The sequence below is a fragment of the Lampetra fluviatilis genome, chromosome 41 (genome assembly GCF_964198595.1).
Source record: "Lampetra fluviatilis chromosome 41, kcLamFluv1.1, whole genome shotgun sequence".
Lineage (NCBI taxonomy): Eukaryota > Metazoa > Chordata > Hyperoartia > Petromyzontiformes > Petromyzontidae > Lampetra > Lampetra fluviatilis.
In genome coordinates, this window is record NC_136315.1 from 10585219 (window position 1) to 10602934 (window position 17716).

General features: G+C 49.6%; 1 protein-coding gene across 1 annotated transcript in view; it reads right to left on the reverse strand.

Annotated features, from left to right (window-relative positions):
• The window catches only part of CXCL14 (C-X-C motif chemokine ligand 14), a 49431-nt gene that overhangs the window by 12139 nt on the left and 19576 nt on the right, over nucleotides 1-17716 (reverse strand). The window contains exons 2-3 of the mRNA XM_078875595.1: nucleotides 6202-6313; nucleotides 4657-4806 (exon numbers count right to left, since the gene is read on the reverse strand). Coding sequence (XP_078731721.1) covers nucleotides 4657-4806; nucleotides 6202-6313 — 262 coding nt within the window. The remainder of the gene's footprint in view (nucleotides 1-4656; nucleotides 4807-6201; nucleotides 6314-17716) is intronic.

Consider the following 17716-nt stretch of genomic DNA (forward strand, 5'->3'; position numbering starts at 1 on the left):
GAAGCAACACTCCACCCCCATACAGATGCAACACTCCATCCCATACAGATGCAACACTCCATCCCATACAGATGCAACACTCCATCCCCATAAAGATGCAACACTTCATCCCCATACAGATGCAACACTCCATCCCATACAGATGCAACACTCCATCCCATACAGATGCAACACTCCATCCCATGCAGAAGCAACACTCCATCCCCATACAGAAGCAACACTCCATCCCCATACAGAAGCAACACTCCATCCCATACAGATGCAACACTCCATTCCCATACAAATGCAACACTCCATCCGATACAGATGCAACACTCCATCCCATACAGATGCAACACTCCATCCCATACAGAAGCAACACTCCATTCCATACAGAAGCAACACTCCATCCCATACAGATGCAACACTTCATCCCCATGCAGATGCAACACTCCATCCCCATACAGATGCAACACTCCATCCTATACAGAAGCAACACTCCATCCCAGACAGATGCAACACTCCATCCCCATACAGATGCAACACTCCATCCCATACATATGCAACACTCCATCCCCATGCAGATGCAACACTCCATCCCCATACAGATGCAACACTCCATCCCATGCAGAAGCAACACTCCATCCCCATGCAGATGCAACACTCCATCCCCATACAGAAGCAACACTCCATTCCATACAGAAGCAACACTTCATCCCCATACAGATGCAACACTCCATCCCATACAGATGCAACACTCCATCCCCATGCAGAAGCAACACTTCATCCCCATACAGAAGCAACACTCCATTCCATACAGAAGCAACACTCCATCCTATACAGATGCAACACTCCATCCCATGCAGAAGCAACACTTCATCCCCATACAGATGCAACACTCCATCCCATACAGATGCAACACTCCATCCCATACAGAAGCAACACTCCACCCCCATACAGATGCAACACTCCATCCCCATAAAGATGCAACACTCCATCTCCATACAGATGCAAAACTCCATCCCATACAGATGCAACACTCCATCCCATACAGATGCAATGCTCCATCCCATACAGATGCAACGCTCCATCCCATACAGATGCAACGCTCCATCCCATACAGATGCAACACTCCATCCCATACAGATGCAACACTCCATCCCATACAGATGCAACGCTCCATCCCATACAGATGCAACGCTCCATCCCATACAGATACAACACTGCATCCCATACAGATGCAACACTCCATCCCCATACAGATGCAACACTCCATCCCCATAAAGATGCAACACTCCATCCCATACAGATGCAACACTCCATCCCATACAGATGCAACACTCCATCCCATGCAGAAGCAACACTTCATCCCAGACAGATGCAACACTCCATCCCCATGCAGAAGCAACACTCCATCCCATACAGAAGCAACACTCCATTCCATACAGAAGCAACACTCCATCCCATACAGATGCAACACTCCATCCCATGCAGAAGCAACACTTCATCCCAGACAGATGCAACACTCCATCCCCATGCAGATGCAACACTCCATCCCCATACAGAAGCAACACTCCATCCTATACAGATTCAACACTCCATCCCATACAGATGCAACACTCCATCCCATACAGAAGCAACACTCCACCCCCATACAGATGCAACACTCCATCCCATACAGATGCAACACTCCATCCCCATAAAGATGCAACACTCCATCCCCATACAGATGCAAAACTCCATCCCATACAGATGCAACACTCCATCCCATACAGATGCAACACTCCATCCCATACAGATGCAACGCTCCATCCCATACAGATGCAACGCTCCATCCCATACAGATGCAACACTCCATCCCATACAGATGCAACGCTCCATCCCATACAGATGCAACGCTCCATCCCATACAGATGCAACGCTCCATCCCATACAGATGCAACACTCCATCCCATACAGATGCAACACTCCATCCCCATACAGATGCAACACTCCATCCCATACAGATGCAACACTCCATCCCCATAAAGATGCAACACTCCATCCCCATACAGATGCAAAACTCCATCCCATACAGATGCAACACTCCATCCCATACAGACGCAACGCTCCATCCCATACAGATGCAACACTCCATCCCATACAGATGCAACACTCCATCCCATACAGATGCAACACTCCATCCCATACAGATGCAACGCTCCATCCCATACAGATGCAACGCTCCATCCCCATAAAGATGCAACACTCCATCCCATACAGATGCAACACTCCATCCCATGCAGAAGCAACACTCCATCCCATACAGAAGCAACACTCCATTCCATACAGAAGCAACACTCCATCCCATACAGATGCAACACTCCATCCCATGCAGATGCAACACTCCATCCCATACAGAAGCAACACTCCATTCCATACAGAAGCAACACTCCATCCCATACAGATGCAACACTCCATCCCATGCAGAAGCAACACTTCATCCCAGACAGATGCAACACTCCATCCCCATGCAGAAGCAACACTCCATCCCCATACAGAAGCAACACTCCATCCCATACAGATGCAACACTCCATCCCCATAAAGATGCAACACTCCATCCCATACAGAAGCAACACTCCATCCCCATACAGATGCAAAACTCCATCCCATACAGATGCAACACTCCATCCCATACAGATGCAACACTCCATCCCATACAGATGCAACACTCCATCCCATACAGATGCAACACTCCATCCCATACAGATGCAACGCTCCATCCCATACAGATGCAACGCTCCATCCCCATAAAGATGCAACACTCCATCCCATACAGATGCAACACTCCATCCCCATACAGATGCAAAACTCCATCCCATACAGATGCAACACTCCATCCCATACAGAAGCAACACTCCATCCCCATAAAGATGCAACACTCCATCCCCATACAGAAGCAACACTCCATCCCCATACAGATGCAAAACTCCATCCCCATACAGATGCAAAACTCCATCCCATACAGATGCAACACTCCATCCCATACAGATGCAACGCTCCATCCCATACAGATGCAACGCTCCATCCCATACAGATGCAACGCTCCATCCCATACAGATGCAACACTCCATCCCATACAGATGCAACACTCCATCCCATACAGATGCAACGCTCCATCCCATACAGATGCAACGCTCCATCCCATACAGATGCAACACTCCATCCCATAAAGATGCAACACTCCATCCCCATACAGAAGCAACACTCCACCCCCATACAGATGCAACACTCCATCCCCATACAGATGCAACACTCCATCCCATACAGAAGCAACACTCCACCCCCATACAGATGCAACACTCCATCCCCATACAGATGCAACACTCCATCCCATACAGATGCAACACTCCATCCCATACAGAAGCAACACTCCACCCCCATACAGATGCAACACTCCATCCCCATACAGAAGCAACACTCCATCCCCATACAGAAGCAACACTCCATCCCATACAGATGCAACACTCCATCCCCATACAGATGCAACACTCCATCCGATACAGATGCAACACTCCATCCCATACAGAAGCAACACTCCATTCCATACAGAAGCAACACTCCATCCCATACAGATGCAACACTCCATCCCCATGCAGATGCAACACTCCATCCCCATACAGAAGCAACACTCCATCCCATACAGAAGCAACACTCCATCCCATACAGATGCAACACTCCATCCCCATACAGATGCAACACTCCATCCGATACAGATGCAACACTCCATCCCATACAGATGCAACACTCCATCCCATACAGAAGCAACACTCCATTCCATACAGAAGCAACACTCCATCCCATACAGAAGCAACACTCCACCCCCATACAGATGCAACACTCCATCCCCATACAGAAGCAACACTCCATCCCCATGCAGATCCAAGACTCCATCCCATATAGAAGCAACACTCCATCCCATACAGAAGCAACACTCCATCCCAGACAGATGCAACACTCCATCCCAGACAGATGCGACACTCCATCCCAGACAGATGCAACACTCCATCCCATACAGAAGCAACACTCCATCCCATACAGATGGCAATTAGACCGATTGCTGTGCTGCCTTCTCCTGGCAAGCCAGAGTATGGAATTTTCTTCACAATATTTGTGTGTGACCCATCAATCCTCACCTCCACAGTGCTGGACTAGAGCCCACGTGCATCACCACGTCCGCCTGGCTAAATGATAGCCAATGCTGCGATCCATATTTGTTTATAGGTTCGGCCACGTGATGGTGGTGGCTGTACATCTAATCGGAGTTATTGGACGTGGGTGTCACGGGGGCGAGATGTTAACTACCTCACCTGGTGTGCGGGAGGTTGTGGGTTCGATCCCGACCCTGACGCCTGCTGCTGCTGTATATTTGGAGTTTGCGTGTCTCCCTCCCTCCCCGTGGCCGCGTGGATTTTTCGCCTCCGGTTTTCCCCCCAGCACATTTAGAATCAACGTCACACGGTTGGAGTATTTGTGCTGCCGCTATACATTTCCACACAATATAAGCCACTTCGTTTGAGCTCTCATTTGTGCTTCTGAAAAAGGGCTAACAACATAGCTCAGTGGGCCGGCCTTACCTGGTAAAATAAAAAAAAGGCAATCGCGTTGTTTGGTTCATGGTGTAGTTTAGCACGCACCGCCTCCATCGCGCCTGCCAGCGGGCGTGGCGCGCGCGCCGCTCCTCCTGCACGCGGCCCCATGCCTTGAGCAGCGCCCGCGTCGACGCAAGCGCCGGCTGGAGGCAAAACGTGTGGCCCTTGAAGCGTGACACCACGGTGGTGCTCACCCTGGGGGGCGGGGGAGGGGGGAGATGGGGGGGCACGCACGCACGCACAGACACCCACAGACACACACACAGACCCGCAAACATACAGACAAGCACACAGACACACACAGACACGCAAACATACAGACAAGCACACAGACACAGATACACACAAACACAGACAAACACACAGACACGCAAACGCACAGACATTACACAGACACGACAAAGACACAAACACAAAGTGTTGTTATTGAGCACCTATGAAGGCCGGCACGGCACTTGAAGTGGTGAGTTGCCAGCATCACGCCAAGCCGCCTTTGTCTCTCCAGTGGCGATGTTTACACATCGTACAAGGGACTCATTTGGGGAGGCCCACGACCGGTTCAGATAATCGTCAATGGTGTTGGCAGTGAGCGGGAATCGAACTCAGGTGGCCGGGTTCATCGCGCAGCACGCTAACCGCTGCACCACCACTCCCCACGCACACAGACAACACACAGCCTCTTTCTAATGCAGCACTTTCAGTCGGGAGCTCGGCTCCCTAGCAATGCGGAAGAATTGCGGTGCAGCGACAGAAAAATGGTGCGAGATTGAGATGCCGAGCCGAGTGAGGGGAGAGAGAGAGAGGGGAGAGAGAGGGGTGATGGAGGAGGCAGGGAACGGAAGGATGAGGCTGCAGGAGAGATGAGGACGATGCAGCGCATGTGGAGGCAGTGCACAGGGGGAGCGGTGGTGCAGCGGTTAGCACGCCGCGTATATGAACCTGGCGACCCGAGTTCGATTCCCGCTCACGGCCAACACCAGTGACGATATCTGAAATAGTCCTGGGCCTCCCCTAGGTCGACTCAGCCTCGAATGAGTATCTGGTGCGCTGTGTGAATATCGCTATGAGGGAGACAAAGGCGGCCCGGCGTGGTGCTAGCTACAAACCGTTTCGTGTGCAGTGCCAGCCTTCATAGGCGTTTGCAAACAGCACTTGCCCCAAAAGTGTTTGTATTTGTCTTTGCACGTGTGGGGAGCGGTGGTGCCGTGGTTAGCGCGCTGCCCTTTGAAACCCGGTCACGAGAGTTCGATTTCCGCTCACGAGTGACAGCGATTATTTGAAACGGCCCTTAGGTCGACTCAGTCTTAAATGAGTACCCTCATTTGTGAAAAAAAACATCAGCACTCTGGATACAAAGGCGGTCGGGCGGGAGGCGTGGTTCTGGCTACACTATGTATGTATGCACGTTGAACTTCTTTCACACCGTACGCAGTCAACCGTGCCAATAGTGTGCCGTTCCGGAATTCGAAGGTTTGCTACTCGCTGACAGAAACTTGCCCCCCGCCAGCCCCAACAGTCTGTGAAGGAGGCTATACGGGCACCTTTGTTTGTGTTTACACGTGCGTGCGCGCGTGCGTGCTGCTCACTCACATGACCTCGAGGTCGCAGTGCGGCGCGAGGCGTCTGCGCTCAACCAAGCGCAGCTCGTTGGGGAACACGGCCCTCGGGGCGCGCTGGCAGCGGCAGGCCCCGCGGCGGATCACTGCGCGGTCACGGAGGGGAGACGATAAGACAAAGATCCTCCGTGTAGCCTGTAATGGACTGTTGGGGCAAGTGCTGTTTCCCGTGCATCTATGAGGCCGGCACGGCACCTGAGGGGGTGGGTGGCCAGCACCACGCCCGGCCGCCTTTGTCTCACATCGCACCAGGTACTCATTTGAGGCTGGGTCGACCTAAGGGAGGCCCAGGACCAGTTCAGTTAATCGTCACTGGTGTTGGCCTGAGCGGGAATTGAACTCGAGTGGACGGGTTCGCAGCACAGCAGGCAAACCACTACACACCCACTCCCCATGCTCACACACACACGCGTCACACAGGGATACGCAGGCACACGTGCTGTGGGGTGCCCCGGTGGCTAGGAGATGTTAACTACCTCGCCTGGTATACAGGGGGTCGTGGGTTCGATCCTGGCCCTGCCCCCTACTGTATATTTGGAGTTTGTGTGTCTCTCTCCCCGTGGTCGCGTTTCCCCCTCTACATTTAGAAACACGCGTTTAGAGTATGTGGCCGCTATACATTTCTACATGATAAGTCACTTCGTTGAGCTATGATTTAGTGAGGGTCGCCTTGTGGATGTATATCATTGCAATGTATATGACTACATAAACGCTCCCTCTGGTCTTCGCAGCTGATAGGCTCACCATGACGACATCGCCTTTACTGCTCTATTTAAGACCGAAACAGGAAGACTTCGTCACAATTCTGTCAAATCGCCTGATGAAACTGGTTGTAATCACCAGCGAAACGTCGGACTCGTAAATCTTGTGGGTTTGCTCTCCAACACACCGGTGTGCTGAACTCGCAACTCATCGGCACGTTTGGTTTGCGTCACGAACCTTACTAACTGGCTGTGTCTCGGGTGGCGGCGGGTTTAACGACACATTTATATTCACGCGATCGAACCCATTTATTTTATTATGGATAGTATTAGTCGCGAAAGGCAACTTCTACGTGTTAAACTGGCGTATCGTGGAGGCCACAAACGCCACCCCGCGTATTCGAGTCTCGGGATGATGACTCGTGGAGGCCTCATTGAGACCATGGAATGCGGTGGGAGTTGTTTCTCACTCAAAGACCCATAGACTCACACAGACACCCACAGATATACACAGAAACCCATAGACTCACACAGACACCCACAGATATACACAGAAACCCATAGACTCACACAGACACCCACAGATATACACAGAAACCCATAGACTCACACAGACACCCACATATATACACAGAACCCCATAGACTCACACAGACACCCACAGATATACACAGAAACCCATAGATTCACACAGACACCCACAGATATACACAGAAACCAATAGACTCACACAGACACCCACAGATATACACAGAAACCCATAGACTCACACAGACACCCACAGCTATACACATAAACCTATAGACTCGCACAGAGACCCGCAGATATACACAGAAACCCATAGACTCACACAGACACCCACAGATATACACAGAAACCTATAGACTCACAGACACCCACAGATATACACAGAAACCCATAGACTCACACAGACACCCACAGATATACACAGAAACCCATAGACTCACACAGACACCCACAGCTATACACAGAAACCTATAGACTCACACAGAGACCCATAGACTCACGCAAAGATTGAGTGCCTCACATAGACACCCATTGATTTTGCATAGAAACCCACGGGCGCATGCTGCTCGTGCAGCTTCCCAGGAGAACCGATCTGGTGGAAGCTCCGCACCGATTCAGCACCAATTACCACCACTAGCACACCCATCACTAGCACCTACACCACTAGCACCATCACTAGCACCACCATCATCACCAGCACCATCACCACCATCACCAGCACCACCATCACTAGCACCACCATCACTAGCACCATCATCCCCAGCACCACCATCACTAGCACCATCATCCCCAGCACCACCATCACTAGCACCAACACCACTAGCACCACCATCACTAGCACCATCACTAGCACCACCATCACCATCATCACCATCACCATCACCACCATCACTAGCACCACCATCACTAGCACCACCATCACTAGCACCACCATCACTAGCACCACCACCACTAGCACCACCATCACCAGCACCACCACCACTATCACCATCATCATTAGCACCACCACCATCACCACCATCACTAAAACCACCATCACTAGCACCATCATCACCAGCACCACCATCACTAGCACCACCACCACTAGCACCACCACCACTAGCACCACCATCACCAGCACCACCACCACCAGCACCACCACCACCATCACCAGCACCACCATCACCACCATCACCAGCATCACCAGCACCACCAGCACCACCATCACCAGCACCACCATCACCAGCACCACCATCACCAGCACCACCATCACCATCACCACCACCATCACTAGCACCACCATCACCACCATCACTAGCACCACCATCACCATCATCACTAACACCATCATCACTAGCACCACCATCACCATTACCACCAGCACCACCATCACCAGCACCACCAGCACCACCATCACCAGCACCACCATCACCACCATCACCATCACCACCATCACCACCATCACCAGCACCACCATCACCAGCACCACGAGCACCATCATCACCATCACCATCATCACCAGCACCATCATCACTAGCACCACCATCGCCACCATCACCACTATCACCACCATCATTAGCACCACCATCACTAGCACCACCATCACCACCATGACTAGCACCACCATCACCATCATCACTAGCACCATCATCACCATCACTAGCACCACCATCACTAGCACCACCATCGTCTAGCACCACCATCACTAGCACCACCATCACCAGCACCACCATCACCAGCACCACCATCGTCTAGCACCACCATCGTCTAGCACCACCATCGTCTAGCACCACCATCACTAGCATCACCATCACCAGCACCACCATCACCACCATCACCACCATTACCACCATCACCACCACCATCACCAGCACCACCATCACCAACACCACCATCACCAGCACCACCATCACCAGCACCACCATCACCACCATCACTAGCACCACCATCATCATCATCACTAGCACCATCATCATCATCATCACTAGCACCATCATCACCATCACTAGCACCACCATCACCAGCACCACCATCGTCTAGCACCACCATCACTAGCACCACCATCACTAGCACCACCATCACCAGCACCACCATCGTCTAGCACCACCATCACTAGCACCACCATCACCAGCATCACCACCATCACCATCACCAGCACCACCATCACCATCACCACCATCACCAGCACCACCATCACCACCATCGTCCAGCACCACCATCACCACCATCACTAGCACCACCATCACCAGCACCACCATCACCATCACCACCATCACCAGCACCACCATCACCACCATCACTAGCACCACCATCACCAGCACCACCATCACCAACACCACCATCACCAGCACCACCATCACTAGCACCACCATCACTAGCACCACCATCACCAGCACTACCACCATCACCACCATCACGAACACCACCATCGCTACCACCACCATCACCAGCACCACTATCAATAGCACCACCACCACCATCATCACCAGCACCACCATCACCAGGACCACACGCTTGCCTTCACATTCCAATCATCACTCCCACTGACATAAACGTATCTTTGATTTATAGGTCAAAGCCAAAATCGGTAATTAATATCTGAACGGGTCCTGGGCCTCCCCTAGGTCGATTCAGCCTCAAATTAGTACCTGGTGTAGTGTATAAAAATATCGCCACTCGGGAGACAAAGGCGGTCGGGCACGGTGCTGGTCACCCACCCCCTCGTGTGCGGTCCAGGCCTTCATAGGTGCTACTCTATAACAGCACTTGCCCCAACAGTCTGTTGAAGGCTATAAGGGGGGTCTTTGTCTTTGCTGCGAGAGTAGCGGTTGGCGAATTTGCCGAAACCGCAGAATGCGTGAGACTTGAAACCTCACAGAGTTGTGAGGTTCACAGAGAGTGGTGAGAGTCACAGAGAGTTGTGAGGTTCACAGAGAGTTGTGAGGTTCACAGAGAGTTGTGAGGTTCACAGAGAGTGGTGAGAGTCACAGAGAGTTGTGAGAGTCACAGAGAGTTGTGAGGTTCACAGAGAGTGGTGAGAGTCACAGAGAGTTGTGAGAGTCACAGAGAGTTGTGAGAGTCACAGAGAGTTGTGAGAGTCACAGAGAGTTGTGAGAGTCACAGAGAGTTGTGAGATTCACAGAGAGTTGTGAGATTCACAGAGAGTTGTGAGATTCACAGAGAGTGGTGAGAGTCACAGAGAGTTGTGAGGTTCACAGAGAGTTGTGAGAGTCACAGAGAGTTGTGAGGTTCACAGAGAGTGGTGAGAGTCACAGAGAGTTGTGAGAGTCACAGAGAGTTGTGAGGTTCACAGAGAGTGGTGAGAGTCACAGAGAGTTGTGAGAGTCACAGAGAGTTGTGAGGTTCACAGAGAGTGGTGAGAGTCACAGAAAGTTGTGAGAGTCACAGAGAGTTGTGAGGTTCACAGAGAGTGGTGAGAGTCACAGAGAGTTGTGAGGTTCACATAGAGTGGTGAGAGTCACAGACAGTTGTGATAGTCACAGAGAGTTGTGAGGTTCACAGAGAGTGGTGAGAGTCACAGAGAGTTGTGAGGTTCACAGATAGTTGTGAGAGTCACAGAGAGTTGTGAGGTTCACAGAGAGTGGTGAGAGTCACAGAGAGTTGTGAGAGTCACAGAGAGTTGTGAGATTCACAGAGAGTTGTGAGATTCACATAGAGTTGTGAGAGTCACAGAGAGTTGCGAGATTCACAGAGAGTTGTGAGATTCACAGAGAGTTGTGAGATTCACAGAGAGTTGTGAGAGTCACAAAGAGTTGTGGGAGTCACAGAGAATTGTGAGTCACAGAGAGTTGTGAGAGTCACAGAGAGTGGTGAGAGTCACAGAGAGTTGTGAGAGTCACAGAGAATTGTGAGTCACAGAGAGTTGTGAGAGTCACAGAGAGTGGTGAGAGTCACAGAGAATTGTGAGTAACAGAGAGTTGTGAGAGTCACAGAGAGTGGTGAGAGTCACAGAGAGTTGTGAGAGTCACAGAGAATTGTGAGAGTCACAGAGAGTTGTGATTCACAGAGAGTTGTGAGAGTCACAGAGAGTTGTGAGAGTCACAGAGAGTGGTGAGAGTCACAGAGAGTTGTGAGAGTCACAGAGATTGTGAGGTTCACAGAGAGTTGTGAGAGTCACAGAGAATTGTGAGATTCACAGAGAGTTGTGAGATTCACAGAGAGTTGTGAGAGTCACAGAAAGTTGTGAGAGTCACAGAGAGTTGTGAGATTCACAGAGAGTTGTGAGAGTCACAGAGAGTTGTGAGATTCACAGAGAGTTGTGAGATTCACAGAGTTGTGAGATTCACAGAGAGTTGTGAGAGTCACAGAGAGTTGTGAGAGTCACAGAGAGTTGTGAGAGTCACAGAGAGTTGTGAGATTCACAGAGAGTTGTGAGAGTCACAAAGAGTTGTGAGGTTCACAGAGAGTGGTGAGAGTCACAGAGAGTTGTGAGAGTCACAGAGAGTTGTGAGAGTCACAGAGCGTTGTGAGAGTCACAGAGAGTGGTGAGAGTCACAAAGAGTTGTGAGAGTCACAGAGAATTGTGAGTCACAGAGAGTTGTGAGAGTCACAGAGAGTGGTGAGAGTCACAGAGAGTTGTGAGAGTCACAGAGAATTGTGAGTCACAGAGAGTTGTGAGAGTCACAGAGAGTTGTGAGATTCACAGAGAGTTGTGAGATTCACAGAGTTGTGAGATTCACAGAGAGTTGTGAGAGTCACAGAGAGTTGTGAGAGTCACAGAGAGTTGTGAGAGTCACAGAGAGTTGTGAGATTCACAGAGAGTTGTGAGAGTCACAGAGAGTTGTGAGGTTCACAGAGAGTTGTGAGAGTCACAGAGAGTTGTGAGAGTCACAGAGAGTTGTGAGAGTCACAGAGCGTTGTGAGAGTCACAGAGAGTGGTGAGAGTCACAAAGAGTTGTGAGAGTCACAGAGAATTGTGAGTCACAGAGAGTTGTGAGAGTCACAGAGAGTGGTGAGAGTCACAGAGAGTGGTGAGAGTCACAGAGAGTTGTGAGAGTCACAGAGAATTGTGAGTCACAGAGATTTGTGAGAGTCACAGAGAGTGGTGAGAGTCACAGAGAGTTGTGAGAGTCACAGAGAGTTGTGAGAGTCACAGAGAATTGTGAGTCACAGAGAGTTGTGAGAGTCACAGAGAGTGGTGAGAGTCACAGAGAGTTGCGAGATTCACAGAGAGTTGTGAGATTCACAGAGAGTTGTGAGATTCACAGAGAGTTGTGAGAGTCACAGAGAGTTGTGATTCACAGAGAGTTGTGAGAGTCAGAGAGTTGTGAGAGTCACAGAGAGTGGTGAGAGTCACAGAGAGTTGTGAGAGTCACAGAGATTGTGAGGTTCACAGAGAGTTGTGAGAGTCACAGAGAGTGGTGAGAGTCACAGAGAATTGTGAGTAACAGAGAGTTGTGAGAGTCACAGAGAGTGGTGAGAGTCACAGAGAGTTGTGAGTCACAGAGAGTTGTGAGAGTCACAGAGAGTGGTGAGAGTCACAGAGAGTTGCGAGATTCACAGAGAGTTGTGAGATTCACAGAGAGTTGTGAGATTCACAGAGAGTTGTGAGAGTCACAGAGAGTTGTGATTCACAGAGAGTTGTGAGAGTCAGAGAGTTGTGAGAGTCACAGAGAGTGGTGAGAGTCACAGAGAGTTGTGAGAGTCACAGAGATTGTGAGGTTCACAGAGAGTTGTGAGAGTCACAGAGAGTGGTGAGAGTCACAGAGAATTGTGAGTAACAGAGAGTTGTGAGAGTCACAGAGAGTGGTGAGAGTCACAGAGAGTTGTGAGAGTCACAGAGAGTTGTGAGAGTCACAGAGTTGTGAGAGTCACAGAGAGTGGTGAGAGTCACAGAGAGTTGTGAGAGTCACAGAGAGTTGTGAGAGTCACAGAGAGTTGTGAGGTTCACAGAGAGTTGTGAGAGTCACAGAGAGTTGTGAGAGTCACAGAGAGTTGTGAGAGTCACAGAGAGTTGTGAGAGTCACAGAGAGTTGTGATTCACAGAGAGTTGTGAGAGTCACAGAGAGTTGTGAGAGTCACAGAGAGTGGTGAGAGTCACAGAGAGTTGTGAGAGTCACAGAGATTGTGAGGTTCACAGAGAGTTGTGAGAGTCACAGAGAATTGTGAGATTCACAGAGAGTTGTGAGATTCACAGAGAGTTGTGAGAGTCACAGAAAGTTGTGAGAGTCACAGAGAGTTGTGAGGTTCACAGAGAGTGGTGAGAGTCACAGAGAGTTGTGAGAGTCACAGAGAGTTGTGAGGTTCACAGAGAGTGGTGAGAGTCACAGAGAGTTGTGAGGTTCACAGATAGTTGTGAGAGTCACAGAGAGTTGTGAGGTTCACAGAGAGTGGTGAGAGTCACATAGAGTTGTGAGAGTCACAGAGAGCTGTGAGATTCACAGAGAGTTGTGAGATTCACATAGAGTTGTGAGAGTCACAGAGAGTTGTGAGATTCACAGAGAGTTGTGAGATTCACAGAGTTGTGAGATTCACAGAGAGTTGTGAGAGTCACAGAGAGTTGTGAGAGTCACAGAGAGTTGTGAGAGTCACAGAGAGTTGTGAGATTCACAGAGAGTTGTGAGAGTCACAAAGAGTTGTGAGGTTCACAGAGAGTGGTGAGAGTCACAGAGCGTTGTGAGAGTCACAGAGAGTGGTGAGAGTCACAAAGAGTTGTGAGAGTCACAGAGAATTGTGAGTCACAGAGAGTTGTGAGAGTCACAGAGAGTGGTGAGAGTCACAGAGAGTTGTGAGAGTCACAGAGAATTGTGAGTCACAGAGAGTTGTGAGTCACAGAGAGTTGTGAGAGTCACAGAGAGTTGTGAGATTCACAGAGAGTTGTGAGATTCACAGAGTTGTGAGATTTACAGAGAGTTGTGAGAGTCACAGAGAGTTGTGAGAGTCACAGAGAGTTGTGAGAGTCACAGAGAGTTGTGAGATTCAGAGAGTTGTGAGAGTCACAGAGAGTTGTGAGGTTCACAGAGAGTTGTGAGAGTCACAGAGAGTTGTGAGAGTCACAGAGAGTTGTGAGAGTCACAGAGCGTTGTGAGAGTCACAGAGAGTGGTGAGAGTCACAGAGAGTTGTGAGAGTCACAGAGAATTGTGAGTAACAGAGATTTGTGAGAGTCACAGAGAGTTGTGAGAGTCACAGAGAGTTGTGAGAGTCACAGAGAATTGTGAGTCACAGAGAGTTGTGAGAGTCACAGAGAGTGGTGAGAGTCACAGAGAGTTGTGAGAGTCAGAGAGTTGTGAGAGTCACAGAGAGTTGTGAGAGTCACAGAGAGTTGTGATTCACAAAGAGTTGTGAGAGTCAGAGAGTTGTGAGAGTCACAGAGAGTGGTGAGAGTCACAGAGAGTTGTGAGAGTCACAGAGATTGTGAGGTTCACAGAGAGTTGTGAGAGTCACAGAGAGTTGTGAGGTTCACAGAGAGTTGTGAGAGTCACAGAGAGTTGTGAGGTTCACAGAGAGTTGTGAGAGTCACAGAGAGTTGTGATTCACAGAGAGTTGAGAGTCAGAGAGTTGTGAGAGTCACAGAGAGTGGTGAGAGTCACAGAGAGTTGTGAGAGTCACAGAGAGTTGTGAGAGTCACAGAGAGTTGTGAGGTTCACAGAGAGTTGTGAGAGTCACAGAGAGTTGTGAGAGTCACAGAGAGTTGTGAGAGTCACAGAGAGTTGTGAGGTTCACAGAGAGTTGTGAGGTTCACAGAGAGTTGTGAGAGTCACAGAGAATTGTGAGAGTCACAGAGAGTTGTGAGGTTCACAGATAGTTGTGAGGTTCACAGAGAGTTGTGAGAGTCAGAGAGTTGTGAGGTTCACAGAGAGTTGTGAGAGTCACAGAGAGTTGTGAGAGTCACAGAGAGTTGTGAGTCACAGAGAGTTGTGAGAGTCACAGAGAGTTGTGAGGTTCACAGAGAGTTGTGAGAGTCACAGAGAGTTGTGAGGTTCACAAAGAGTTGTGAGAGTCACAGAGAGTTGTGATTCACAGAGAGTTGTGAGAGTCACAGAGAGTTGTGAGAGTCACAGAGAGTTGTGATTCACAGAGAGTTGTGAGAGTCACATAGAGTGGTGAGAGTCACAGAGAGTTGTGAGAGTCACAGAGAATTGTGAGAGTCACAGGGAGTTGTGAGGTTCACAGAGAGTTGTGAGAGTCACAGAGAGTTGTGAGAGTCACAGAGAATTGTGAGAGTCACAGGGAGTTGTGAGGTTCACAGAGAGTTGTGAGGTTCACAGAGAGTTGTGAGAGTCACAGAGAGTTGTGAGGTTCACAGAGAGTTGTGAGAGTCACAGAGAGTTGTGAGAGTCACAGAGAGTTGTGAGAGTCACAGATAGTTGTGAGAGTCACAGAGAGTTGTGAGTCACAGAGAGTTGTGAGAGTCAGAGAGTTGTGAGAGTCACAGAGAGTTGTGAGAGTCACAGAGAGTTGTGAGAGTCACAGAGAGTTGTGAGGTTCACAGAGAGTTGTGAGAGTCACAGAGAGTTGTGAGAGTCACAGAGAATTGTGAGAGTCACAGAGAGTTGTGAGGTTCACAGAGAGTTGTGAGAGTCACAGAGAGTTGTGAGAGTCACAGAGAGTTGTGGGAGTCACAGAGAGTTGTGAGGTTCACAGAGAGTTGTGAGAGTCACAGAGAGTTGTGAGAGTCACAGAGAGTTGTGAGGTTCACAGATAGTTGTGAGAGTCACAGAGAGTTGTGAGAGTCACAGAGAGTTGTGAGGTTCACAGAGAGTTGTGAGGTTCACAGAGAGTTGTGAGAGTCACAGAAAATTGTGAGGTTCACACAGAGTTGTGAGAGTCAGAGAGTTGTGAGAGTCACAAAGAGTTGTGAGGTTCACAGAGAGTTGTGAGAGTCACAGAAAGTTGTGAGGTTCACAGAGAGTTGTGAGAGTCACAGAGAGTTGTGAGAGTCACAGAAAGTTGTGAGGTTCACAGAGAGTTGTGAGAGTCACAGAGAGTTGTGAGTCACAGAGAGTTGTGAGAGTCACAGAGAGTTGTGAGAGTCACATAGAGTGGTGAGAGTCACAGAGAGTTGTGAGAGTCACAGAGAGTTGTGAGAGTCACAGAGAGTTGTGAGGTTCACAGAGAGTTGTGAGGTTCACAGAGAGTTGTGAGAGTCACAGAGAATTGTGAGAGTCACAGAGAGTTGTGAGAGTCACAGATAGTTGTGAGAGTCACAGAGAGTTGTGAGGTTCACAGAGAGTTGTGAGAGTCACAGAGAGTTGTGAGAGTCACAGAGAGTTGTGAGGTTCACAGAGAGTTGTGAGAGTCACAGAGAGTTGTGGGAGTCACAGAGAGTTGTGAGGTTCACAGAGAGTTGTGAGAGTCACAGAGAGTTGTGAGAGTCACAGAGAGTTGTGAGAGTCACAGAGAGTTGTGAGGTTCACAGATAGTTGTGAGAGTCACAGAGAGTTGTGAGAGTCACAGAGAGTTGTGAGGTTCACAGAGAGTTGTGAGGTTCACAGAGAGTTGTGAGAGTCACAGAAAATTGTGAGGTTCACAGAGAGTTGTGAGAGTCAGAGAGTTGTGAGAGTCACAAAGAGTTGTGAGGTTCACAGAGAGTTGTGAGAGTCACAGAGAGTTGTGAGAGTCACAGAGAGTTGTGAGAGTCACAGAGAGTTGTGAGAGTCACAGAGAGTTGTGAGTCACATAGAGTTGTGAGAGTCACAGAGAGTTGTGAGTCACAGAGAGTTGTGAGAGTCACAGAGAGTTGTGAGGTTCACAGAGAGTTGTGAGGTTCACAGAGAGTTGTGAGAGTCACAGATAGTTGTGAGAGTCACAGAGAGTTGTGAGGTTCACAGAGAGTTGTAGAGTCACAGAGAGTTGTGAGAGTCACAGAGAGTTGTGAGAGTCACAGAGAGTTGTGAGGTTCACAGAGAGTTGTGAGTCACAGAGAGTTGTGAGAGTCACAGAGAGTTGTGAGTCACAGAGAGTTGTGTGAGTCACAGAGAGTTGTGAGTCACAGAGAGTTGTGAGAGTCACAGAGAGTTGTGAGTCACAGAGAGTTGTGAGAGTCACAGAGAGTTGTGAGTCACAGAGAGTTGTGAGAGTCACAGAGAGTTGTGAGTCCCAGAGAGTTGTGAGAGTCACAGAGAGTTGTGAGTCACAGAGAGTTGTGAGAGTCACAGAGAGTTGTGAGGTTCACAGAGAGTTGTGAGAGTCACAGAGAGTTGTGAGGTTCACAGAGAGTTGTGAGAGTCACAGAGAGTTGTGATTCACAGAGAGTTGTGAGAGTCACAGAGAGTTGTGAGGTTCACAGAGAGTTGTGAGAGTCACAGAGAGTTGTGAGA